Source organism: Calliphora vicina, chromosome 1 (genome assembly GCF_958450345.1).
Source record: "Calliphora vicina chromosome 1, idCalVici1.1, whole genome shotgun sequence".
Classification (NCBI taxonomy): Eukaryota; Metazoa; Arthropoda; class Insecta; order Diptera; family Calliphoridae; genus Calliphora; species Calliphora vicina.
Window position 1 is genome coordinate 12,781,176 of NC_088780.1, and position 13,203 is coordinate 12,794,378.

Consider the following 13,203-nt stretch of genomic DNA (forward strand, 5'->3'; position numbering starts at 1 on the left):
GAGATTTCTGAATTCAAAAAATCTAAATTTATTTGTTGAAAATATTTTCCAAAACTTGTTTTTTAAGATCTTTAGAAAACAGGGTTTTATTCGATTCCAAACCGGTTCATAAGCGATAAATTTGTTTCCATTATTCTGTTATTTAATTTTAAGAAAATTAAATTTTTTAGTTCAAAACTAAAAAATACTCACAAATGAGGGAGATTTCTGAATTAAAAAAAAATTCAAATTTTTTTTGAAAATACCTTCCAAAGCTTGTATGTATTTAAAGATCTTTAGAAAACAAATTTTAATTTGAAGCAAACATTTTTCATAACCCATTAAAAATCAGATCTTATCCGGTTCAAACCCGGGTTTTAGTCGGTTCCAAACCGGTTCATAATCAATTAATTTTTATTTTTCTGTTATTGTGTATAATTCAACTAAATGACTTATAATTTAAGTTTTTTTGTTCAACCTTAAAATAGTTAGATTTCTAAATTCGAAAAAAATCTAAATTTTTGTTCAAAATAATTCCCCAAAGCTTGTATTTTAAGATCTTTAGAAAACAAATTTTAAATTAAAGCTAAAATTAATCGTTTAAAACCGGGTTTTGAACCGAATGAAAACCGGTTTTTATTCGATTGAAACGCGGATTTTAATCAATTTACCATTTTGTTTTATTTTTTACATAAATAATATATTTTTATTTTAGAAAAATATAAATTTCTTAAATCAAAACTAAAATAAATTCGTCCGAAATCCCTGGATTTTTAATTTAATATGGAAAATTAAAAAAATTTTATTTTTTTTTACAAAAAATATAATACTTAGAAAACATCCTCAAATTTACTAAAAACATTTTTCATAACCGATTAAATTCCGGTTCAAACCCGGTTTTTATTCGGTTCGAAAACCGGGTTTTTATGGATTAACCAAATTTTATATATTTTATTTTTTCTAAACATCATTTATAAATTAAAATCTATGATAATTTTCATTAAAAAAATTAAAATTTTTTAGTTCAAAACTAAAATTGGTTAAAAAAAAAACTCAAAATAAAAAATTAAAAAAAAAATTTGTGTTTATTTTCAAAAATATTATTTGTATGTATGTTCCTTAGAAATTTGTTGCTAAATTTTTTGCAAAATTTTAGCATAACCGGTTACCATAACCGATTCGAACCCGGTTTTTATTCGGTTCAAACCGGTTTATAACCGATTTACTGAATTTTTTATATTTATTTTTTTTTGTCAATCATTTACAAATGATGAATTGACGATTTAATTTTCTTAAAAAAAATTTAAATTTTTCAATTCGAACTAAATAGCGGCCTAGAATTGGTTTAAAACCACGAAATAAAAATTTTTAAATTTAAAAAAAAATATTTTTTATATTCCTTAGAAAATTGTCATAAATTTAAAAAAAAAAATTCATATGCGGTAAAAACCCGGTTCTTAGACCGATTAAAACCCGGGTTGGAACCGGTTCCGAATATTTATTTAGCTTAAATAATTTTTTTCCCATAATATAAGCTTTCGTTTTGTATTTTTATTATAAATTATGTTTTAACATGTCTAAATTTAGTTATTTATTAAAGTTTTCGAACCGGTTATGAACCGGGTTTGAATCGGTTTTTTTATTTTGAAGTGAAATTTAAAAATTTATCTTTTTTATTATAAATTATGTTTTATTATGTCTAAAATTTTGGTACATAGCTGATTTTTCGAACCGGTTATAAACCCGATCTGAACCGATTTTTTTTATTTTGATGTAATATTGAATATTTTAGCTTTTATATTATAAATTGTGGTTTAACATGTTTAAATTTTGTTATTTAGCTAATTTTTCGAACCGGTTATAAACCGGGTTTGAATCGGTTTTTTTATATTTTGAAGTAAAATTTAAAATTTTTTTATTTTTATTATAAATTATGTTTTAACATGTCTAAATTTAGTTATTTATTAAAGTTATTTAGCTTAAATAATTTTTTTTCCTATAATATAAGCTTTCGTTTACAAAAAAAATCGATTAATCGGTTTTTAATCGGTCTAATAACCGGTTAGGAACCGGGTTTTTACCGGTTATGAACATTTTTTTTTGGTTATAAAAAATCGATTAATCATTACCAAATTGTTTTTTAATCGGTCATTGAACCGGTTCCAAACAATTTTGGAAAATATATCAAAATTTTTAGAACAAAAACTGGTTTTGCATCTATTTCAATAAGATTTTTAATCCATAGAAGAACCGGTTCTAAACGATTCAAATACCAGTTCCAAAATGTTTCTAATAGTTTCTGACAATTTTTATATAAATTAAATTATAGTTTTTATAGAAATATAAGAATCTTTATTTCCCCTCTTTTCAAACTAATCTCCTGTATTTTTTAACCTGCATTAATTATTCATTTATTTCCCCAAAAACTAAAAAAAAACCATACATTTGATTAATTATTATATGAAAATTGTTGATACATCTTGTTGTAATTGTTTTTATATTTATATGTTTTCGTTGTTGTTGTTGTTATATTTCCAGTTGTTATGCATAAGGATAAAGAAGAAAATGGTAATAGTGTCTTACCTCATATACACGCACATGATGGCTATCGGACACGAGAGCTGGGAGCTTTCGAACATGGTCTATTAGATGGTGATATGTTCCTGCAGGTAAGCAATTTACACAAATTATTTATTTTTTTTATTAGAAAGAAACCACAATACCACACACACTACATATATACTCGTACTTTTACTGCGAAAAAAAACAAAATAATTGAGAAATTAAGACATTAATAAAACAAAAAAGATTTAGTTTGATTAATGCCAAAGATAGAAAAAAAAGTTTGTTGAGAAGAAAAGTAAATGAATAATTAATATTGAAGACAATAATAATTATTAGCGGAAAAGAAAATACCATTTCCTAAAAGAATTTCGCATTTTTATGCTCAGAATTTTCTTATTTATTCGCAAAAAAAAAAATAATCGATTAAATAATCGGCTAAATAATCGAATAATATTTTTTCTAAATCATAATTTTTTTTCTATGAATTATGATTTTAATTTAACAAAATTTGTATATTTATAAAATTTGGCGAGTTGGTTATGTTTCGGCTTTTAAATTTAGTTTTTGATCAAATTTCCTAAACCGGGTTCAAACCGGTTATGATTTATTTTAATTAAAATTCAAAACTATTTAATTTTTATTGCTAAATATGTTCTAAACATGTATAAATTTTGTTAATTACTGAATTTTATGAATAGGTTATGAACCGGTTTCAAACCGGTTTTTGTTTATATGAAGTAAATTTTAAAAAATTTTAAATTTTTTATAAATTATGTTTTTAGCATGTACAAATTTGGTTCGTTAGGCAGTTTTTCGAACCGGTTATAAACCGTTTTTTTATTTTGAAGTAAAATTGAAAAATTTAGCTTTTATATTATAAATTATGTTTTAAAATGTTCAAATTTTGTTATTTAGCTAATTTTTCGAACCGGTTATGAACCGAGTTTGAACCGGTTTTTTTTATTTTGAAGTGAAATTTAAAAATTTTGCTTTTTTGTTATAAATTATGTTTTATTATGTCCAAATTTTGGTACATAGCTGATTTTTCAAACCGGTTATAAACCGGATCTGAACCGGTTTTTTTTATTTTGAAGTAATATTGAATATTTTAGCTTTTATATTATAAATTGTGGTTTAACATGTTCAAATTTTGTTATTTAGCTAATTTTTCAAACCGGTTATAAACCGGGTTTGAATCGGTTTTTTTATATTTTAAATTAAAATTTAAAAATTTTGTATTTTTATTATAAATTACGTTTTAACATGTCTAAATTTAAAGTTTTCCAACCGGTTATGAACCGGGTTTGAATCGATTTTTTTTTATTTTAAAGTGAAATTTAAAAATTTATCTTTTTATTATAAATTATGTTTTATTATGCCTAAATTTTGGTACATAGCTGATTTTTTGAACCGGTTATAAACCGGATCTGAACCGGTTTTGTTATTTTGAAGTAAAATTGAAAAATTAAGCTTTTATATTATAAATTATGTTTTAACATGTTAAAATTTTGTTAATTAGCTAATTTTTCGAACCGGTTATGAACCGGGTTTGAATCGGTTTTTTTTATTTTGAAGTAAAATTTTAAAATTTAAGATTTTCATTATAATTTATGTTTTAACATGTCTAAATTTAGTTATTTATTAAAGTTTTCGAACCGGGTTTGAATCGGTTTTTTTATTTTGAAGTGAAATTTAAAAATTGAGCTTTTTTATTATAAATTATGTTTTATTATGTCTAAATTTTGATACATATCTCATTTTTCGAACCGGTTATAAACCGGATCTGAACCGGTTTTTTTATTTTAAAGTAATATTGAATATTTTAGCTTTTATATTATAAATTATGTTTTAACATGTTTAAATTTTGTTATTTAGCTAATTTTTCGAACCGGTTATAAACCGGGTTTGAACCGGTTTTTTTTATTTTGAAGTAAAATTTAAAAATTTTGTATTTTTATTATAAATTATGTTTTAACAAGTCTAAATTTAGTTATATATTAAAGTTTTCGAACCGGTTATGAACCGGGTTTGAATCGGTTTTTTTTATTTTGAAGTGAAATTTAAAAATTTAGCTTTTTTATTATAAATTATGTTTTATTATGTGTAAATTTTGGTACATAGCTGATTTTTCGAACCGGTTATAAACCGGATCTGAACCGGTTTTTTTCATTTTGAAGTAAAATTGAAAAATTTTGCTTTTATATTATAAATTATGGTTTAACACGTTTAAATTTTGTTATTTAGCTAATTTTTGGAACCAGTTATGACCGAGTTTGAACCGGTTTTTTTTATTTTGAAGTAAAATTTAAAAATTTTGTATTTTTATTATAAATTATATTTTAACATGTCTAAATTTAGTTATTTATTAAAGTTTTCGAACCGGTTATAAACCGGGTTTGAATCGGTTTTTTTTATTTTGAAGTGAAATTTATAAATTTTGCTTTTTTATTATATATTATGTTATATTATGGCTAAATTTTGTTACTTAGCTGATTTTTCGAACCGGTTATAAACCGGATCTGAATCGGTTTTTTTATTTTGAAGTAATATTAAATATTTTAGCTTTTATATTATAAATTATGTTTTAACATGTTTAAATTTTGTTATTTAGCTAATTTTTCGAACCGGTTATGAACCGGGTTTGAATCGGTTTTTTTATATTTTGAAATAAAATTTAAAAATTTTGTATTTTTATTATAAATTATGTTTTAACATGTCTACATTTAGTTATTTATTAAAGTTTTCGGTCAAATTTTGTTATTTAGCTAATTTTTCGAACCGGTAATGAACCGAGTTTGAACCGGTTTTATTTTTATTTTGAAGTAAAATTTAAAAATTTTGTATTTTTATTATAAATTATGTTTTAACATGTCTAAATTTAGTTATGAATTAAAGTTTTCGAACCGGTTATGAACCGGGTTTGAATCGGTTTTTTTTATTTTGAAGTGAAATTTAAAAATTTAGCTTTTTTATTATAAATTATGTTTTATTATTTCTAAATTTTGGTACATAGCTGATTTTAATATTTACTTAAACAGTTATGAAACGGTTTTGAACCGGTTATGAAAAATAATAACTGGAAGTCGAAGCTCTGACTTCTTCAAACACAGAAAAACGATTATTCAAATATTTCTTAGGAAATTTAAATACATTTTGAATAATTTCTTATAAATTTACAAACATACAGAAGAAATTTCTTTAAATTTAAATGGGTTTTCAAAAATCGTTTTATCATCAATCATTTACAAAATGTATTTATGTTTTCGGAAACAAAGTTAAGTTTAATGTAGTCTTTATAAAACTTTCCTAAAAAAGTGAACATTTTTTTTGGACAATTTAGCTAAACACTTGACAAAGAAACTCCAAACAATTCATTTCAATTCATTCAAATGCAAATTTGTTCTATAATCCACCCCCTGTATGAAAAAAAACTGCACCTGCATTTAAAATGCACATTTCTTTCTTAGGAAACGAAACGTCCGTTATTTTTAGGGGGTTGAGCAGCACCTTTCCTGTTAAACATTTTCAAAAATTTCTAAATTTTATTGGGTTTTTTTGTTCGCAACACATGTGTGTAACAGAAATTATTCGTATTTAAGCAGAAAGTGCATTTATGTGTATGAATTTGTTGTCTTAGAAAATGCACCTTGTTTTTTAATGTTCCGTTTCCCAAAAGCTTTTTTTTCTTCTTGTTTGTTTTAGGTGGAAACTAGCGACAAAAACAACAAGTTTGATGGAAATATGCCAAAATTGTTATCAAGTTGTTGTTGTTATTGTTGCTGGGCAAAGCCAACAACATATTCATATTCATACACGTTTTTACTACATGAAATCCAAACGTTTTTTTAGTTTTTTGCTTAAAAGTACTTAAATGTCTGTGTGTACGAACGAGTGTTTTAAAAGTTTTTCAATAACACCTCTCATGTTTTCTAGTACTAATTGCTGAGTTGCACAATTGTGCACTTCCGGCCATATTTGTCCTGACACGTCACGTACTCTGTGTCAGTTCATTCATTCATTCCTTTTTATTCGTTGCACAACCCAACTCCTTGGTTTTTCTTTCATTCTATTTTTTTGCACCCATGAGAGCAAAAAAATCCTTTTTCTACAAGGAAATGCATTTTTGTATGCAATTCGTTGAAGAAGCCTGTAACACAAAAAACCACTCAGAGTTTAAAATTTCTTATTTTTTTTCGGTTTTTTTTACCTGTTGATGTTGGCTGGTTGTTTGGTTTGGCTTGGCTGGGTCGAGCAGGATTTTGTACTCAATTTACTCACTCGGTTTTTGTGTGTTTTTTCAGTTGTTTCTATTTTTTTTTGCATTTGTGAGAAGTCCTAATCATTTTCTTTAAAAATGGCATTTTGTCACGCATCCCAGTCGGTAAATATTCGTAAATATGTTTAACAAGTGAACTTGTTAGTAAAATAATAACAATAACAAAAGCTACAACAAAAACAAAAATATTTAACAGACCTATTGGGAGTTGTTAAATATTAAAGGAATTTTTATGTTAAATATTTGATTTTTATTTGTAGTTGTTGGCCAACAAGTTTTTTCTTTTCCAAAGAAATAAATAAATAAAACAATTTAATTGTTTTTCAAAACAGAAATTAAAATTCTTGACAAACTACAGGAAATACTCGATGTAATATTAAAATTTTGAGTTTTTCCAAACGGTTTTGAACCGAGTTTTTTAAGTAAACATTTTAAAAATTAACTTTTTATGGCAAATCTTTATTGAAATCTGTAAAAATTTTGTTTTTAAAAAATTTTTGAACCGGTTATGAACCGGGTTTAAACGGTTTTTTGTTTTTTTTTTCGAAAAAAACGGTTTTTTTTTAAAAAAATTAAATTTTAGCATTGTACCTTTTTATGGAAAATTTTTTTTGAAATCTGTAAAAATTTTGTTTTTTGGAAAAAATTTTAATCGGTTTTTAATCGGTTTTGAACCGAGTTTGAACCGGTTTTTGGTTTTTTTTTTAAAAAACTTGAAAAATTTTAAATTTATTGTAAATTTAGTTTTAATTGATTAAAACCTACACACATTTTGTTATTTAAAACAATTATTGATTCGATTAAGAACCGGGTTTGAACCGGTTTTTGGTTTTTTTTTTAAAAAACTTGACAAATTTTAAATTTATTGTAAAATTAGTATTAATTGATTAAAACCTATATACATTTTTTTATTTAAAACAATTATTGATTCGATTAAGAACCGCGTTTGAACTGGTTGTTTAAATAAAAAATTTAAATTTTATAATTTTGACTTTTTATGGCAAATTTAGTTTGAAATCCGTAAAAATTTTGATTTTAAAAAAAATTTTAAATCGGTTACGAAACCGGGTTTAAACGGTTTTTGGATTTTTTTTGTAAAACTTGAAAAAATTTAAATTTATTATAAATTTGGTTTGAATTGATTGTTTTAAATAACATCTTATTATTTATTTAAATAAATAAAACGGTTTTTTTAAATAAAAAATTTAAATTTTTGCATTTTGTTTTTTATGGAAAATTTTGTTTGAAATCTGTAAAAAGTTTGTTATTTAACAAATTTTTTGAATCGGTTATGAACCGGACTTTATCCGGTTTTTTGGGTTTTTATGTAAAACTTGAAAAAAATTTTAAATTTATTGTAAATTTTGTTTGAATTGATTAAAACTTATATAAATTTTGTTATTTAAAACAATTTTTGAATCGGTTAAGAACCGGGAAATTTTTTAAATAATTTTTTTTGGCTTTTTATGACATATTTTGTTTGAAATCTGTAAAAATGTTGTTACTTAACAAATAATTTGAATCGGTTTTGAACCGGGTTTAAACCGGTTTTTTTGAGTTTTATGTAAAACTTGAAAAAAATTATAATTTATTGTATATTTAGCTTGAATTGATTAAATCCCAAATAAATTTTGTTATTTCGGAACTTTCACGAAACGGTTAAGAACCGGGTTTAAAACGGTTTTTGAGTTTTTTAGTAAAACTTAAAAAAAATTGTAAATTTGGTTTAAATAATTAAATCCTATATAAATTTAGTTATTTAACACATTTTTAGAATCGCTTACGAAGCGGGTTTGAACCGCTTATTGTATTTTTTTTAATAAAAAATTAAAATGGTTGCATATTTATTGTAAATTCTGTCTGAAATCTGTCGAAATTTTGATATTTTAAAATTTCACGAAATGGTTAAGAACCTAGTTTGAACCGGTTTTAGTTTTTTTTTGTATAAAATTTAAATTTTTGCGTATTTATTGTAAATTTTGTGTAAAATCTGTCACAATTTTGATATTAAGTAAATTTCACGAAACGGTTAAGAACCGGGTTTGAACCGGTTTTATTTTTTTTTAGTATAAAATCAAAATTTTTTCATATTTATTGTAAATTTTGTCTAAAATCGGTCACAATTTTGATATTAAGTAAATTTCATGAATCGGTTAGGAATCGGGTTTGAACCGGTTTTTAAGAAAAAATAAATTTTTAGCTTTTGATTGTAAATTTGCTTTCAGTCCTCCCAAATTTTAGTTTTTTAACGTATGAACCGGTTTTTGTGTAGTTAATAAAAATTACCAGTTTTTGCTATTCATTGTAAATTTAGTTTTAAAACTGTTGAAATTACTTTATTTAAAATTGTTTCGAAACGGTTATGAATCGGGTTCAAACCGAGTTAAAACCGTTTTCTTTTTTGAGAAAACATGACAAGTTTTACCTTTTTATTGCAAATTTTGTTACAAATCTGTCTGAATTTTGTTATTCAGCAAATTTCTGGAATCGGTTATGAATCGGTTCTTATATTTTTAAGTAAAAATTAAACATTTTTTATTTTTATTGCAATTTTTTTTAAAACCTGTCAAAATTTAATTTTTTAACAAATTTCACGAAACGGTTAACAACCGGGTTTGAACCGGTTTTATTTTTTTAAGTTTTGTTTAAGCGTATCAAAATTAAATTTTTTTAAAAAATTTTGTTAATCAATTAACACCGGTTAAAACCGGTTTTGTGTTTTTAATCAACATTTAAAATTTCTCAATATTTTTTGTAAATTTAGTTTTTACATGTTTCAATTTTATAATTTATCAAAATTCGTTAATCGGTTATGAACCGGGTTCGAACCGGTTATCGGTTTTTTTTTAAATATTTTTTTATTTTTATTGTAGAATTTAACAAAGTTTTCGAATCGTTTTTAAATCCGGTTCCAATCGGTTTTTGAATTCTTTTTTTTTTACAAATTTCGTAATTTTATTGTAAATTTAGTTAAAACATGTGGAAATTTGGTTATTTACCAAATTTTTTGAATCATTTATGAACCGATTTTTTTAATTTTTAAATTTTACAAATTTTGATAAAGACTTTTGAAGCATCATTCCCTTTTTTATTAAATTAATCAAAATCCTGTAAAAGTTACAGGTTTTAAACACTAGAATTTAGCACTTAGTGTGAAGAGAAATGTGTGTGTGTATTGTAAATTGAAGATGTTTGAAATCTTTGTTTGGCTGACTGACTGGGTTATCATTGTTATAGTATCATTATAATCACTTTGACTTAATTGTTTCTTTTGTTTTTGTTTTGAGTTTTTGATTCAGTTTCAGTTCGTCTTAATTCAGGTTTTATTTTTTATTACTTTAATGTGTGTGTTATTGCTCTCAACCTTTTCCTTTCAATCTCAAGTATAACGCCATAAAACAGTATAAAAACTTGTTCATTCCTTTGTGATTCTTGCAATTATTTTGATTCAAATTTATTTTGTTTTCAGTTTTTGAATGTTTTATCAATGTGTCTTATTGTGTGTGTAAAACACTTTTACATCCCAAATGCAAAACGAAATTAATTTAAATTCACTTCAAATGTGTATCATTGCGCTAAGTAGTTTGCTATTGAAAATCAGCTAAATCGGTTTAGAAGAAAAAATTTTAGAAAAATTTTGAAAGCGACGTCAGTTGTGTAGGATATTTAAAATTCGTTTTAGCCGTATTGTTGTTTTCTCTCTCATCCGATCTTTCCATTTCCATTTACGGTAATCATTCGTTTAAAATTGCTTTTAAAGAAAGAAGCTGGACGAATGAAATGATGAAAATTGTTTCATCTCAACTGGTAGTTTCTAATGAGTTTTTAATAATACACGCCTGCGCTTTTGTTTTGTGCATTATCTGTGAGATTTTAATAACAAAAAAAACGAATTTTAATTGGTTGTATTTAAAAACAAAAATGCTGACATAGTTTTTACAAAAGAAGATACAACTTTTGACAACAAATTATTGAATAGATCAAATTCCTCTTTAAAATTGTTTTTTTTTAAGTATTTAATTGGCGTTTATAGGCCAAATATTTTCTTCGAAATGCTTTGTCTTGAAATAAGCATTTGTCTTACCTTTTTAGCATCATCTACTTTTGTTTAGTTTCGGGTTCATATCCTCAGTTCCATGATTTATTTCAAATCACAATTTGTGGCATGCACAATCATGCCTTAATTTAATATTAAACAAGTAAGAGAGCTAAATTCGAATGCCGAATCCTATATACCCTTCATTAAATTATACTTTAAAATAAAAATTTTAAATATTTTTATTTAAACAAAATTAATTTTTTTTTTTTTCAAAAATTTTTTTTTTCGAAATTTTTTCAAAATTGTTTTTCAAATTTATTAGTGTAAAAAAATTTATAAAAAAAAATTTTTTTTTAGTGAAAAAAAAAAATTTTTTTTAGTGAAAAAAAATTTGGGTTAAAAAATATTTTTCCCGATTTTGATCCATTGTATCCATTTTAAGTGTTTAATTGGCGTTTATAGGCCAAATATTTTTTTCGAAATGCCTTGTCTTGAAATAAGTTAAGCTGAATTTGGCTTACCTTTTAAGCATCATCTACTTTTGTTTAGATTCGGGTTCATATCCTCAGTTCCAGATTAAATTTAAATCACAATTTGTGGCCTGCACAAGTATGCCTTAATTTAATATTAAACAAGTAAGAGAGCTAAATTCGAATGCCGAATCCTATATACCCTTCATTAAATTATACTTTAAAATAAAAATTTTAAATATTTTTATTTAAACAAAATTTAAAATTTTTTTTCCAAATTGTTTTTCAAAAATTTTTTTTAAAAAAAATTTTTTTTACTAAATTTTTTCCAAATTGTTTTTTAAATTTATTACTGTAAAAAAATTTATAAAAAAAAAAATTTTTAGTGAAAAAAAAAATTCGGGTTAAAAAATATATTTCCCGATTTTGATCCATTGTATCGATTTTAAGTGTTTAATTGGCGTTTATAGGCCAAATATTTGCTTCGAAATGCCTTGTCTTGAAATAAGTTTAGCTACATTTGGCTTACCTTTTAAGCATCATCTACTTTTGTTTAGTTTCGGGTTCATATACTCAGATCCATGATTTATTTCAAATCATAATTTGTGGCATGCACAAGCATGCCTTAATTTAATATAAAACAAGTAAGAGAGCTAAATTCGAATGCCGAATCCTATATACACTTCACCAAATTATAATTTAAAATAAAAATTTTAAATATTTTTTTTAAACAAAATAAATTTTTTTTTTTCAAAATTGTTTTTCAAAATTTTTTTTAAAAAAATTTTTTTTTTCGAAATTTTTTCAAAATTGTTTTTCAAATTTATTAGTGTAAAAAAATTTATAAAAAAAAATTTTTTTTTAGTGAAAAAAAGTTTTTTTTTAGTGAAAAAAAAATTTGGGTTAAAAAATATTTTTCCCGATTTTGATCCATTGTATCCATTTTAAGTGTTTAATTGGCGTTTATAGGCCAAATATTTTTTTTCGAAATGCCTTGTCTTGAAATAAGTTAAGCTGCATTTGGCTTACCTTTTAAGCATCATCTACTTTTGTTTAGTTTCGGGTTCATGATTAATTTCAAATCACAATTTGTGGCATGCACAAGCATGCCTTAATTTAATATTAAACAAGTAACAGAGCTAAATTCGAATGCCGAATCCTATATACCCTTCACCAAATTATAATTTAAAATAATAATTTTATATATTTTTATTTAAACAAAATTTAAAATTTTTTTTTTGAAAATTGTTTTCAAAATTTTTTTTAAAAAAAATTTTTTTTCGAAATTTTGTCCAAATTGTTTTTTAAATTTATTAGTGTAAACAAATTTATGAAAAAAAAATTTTTTTTGTGAAAAAAAAAATTCTGGTTTAAAAATATTTTTCCCGATTTTGACCCATCTTAGGTCCAAATAGCCTTATATACATCGTTGTAATGGACTTTGAAATATCTATCATTAGATAACCATATTATCTATATTACTGACTTAGTAATCCAGATATAGATCAAAAATAGGCCAAAAATCGAGGTTGTCTCGGTTTTTTCCTTATATCTCAGTCATTTAAGGGCCGATTTTCTCGATTTTTAATAGCAACAGAGCCGAGAGAATTCTATATATTGATGTATGAATCATGTATGTAAGTTATTTGGGGGCTATGGAAAGTTGATTTCAACATACAGACGGACAGACGGACATGGCTATATCGACTCCTATCTATAACGATCCAGAATATATATATTTTGTGGTTTCGCAAATGAAAAATATAGAAATTACAAACGGAATGACAAACTTATGCATGATTTTAGTAACCTTGCATTAGTAAAATCAAGCGAATAGTGGTGGATCGGGATCGAGTTCTTCAACAACCGATCTC

General features: G+C 24.1%; 1 protein-coding gene across 1 annotated transcript in view; it reads left to right on the plus strand.

Annotated features, from left to right (window-relative positions):
- The window catches only part of ss (spineless), a 134,477-nt gene that overhangs the window by 86,326 nt on the left and 34,948 nt on the right, over positions 1-13,203 (plus strand). The window contains exon 3 of the mRNA XM_065498719.1: positions 2,518-2,648. Within this exon, the coding sequence (XP_065354791.1) occupies positions 2,518-2,648 (131 nt within the window). The remainder of the gene's footprint in view (positions 1-2,517; positions 2,649-13,203) is intronic.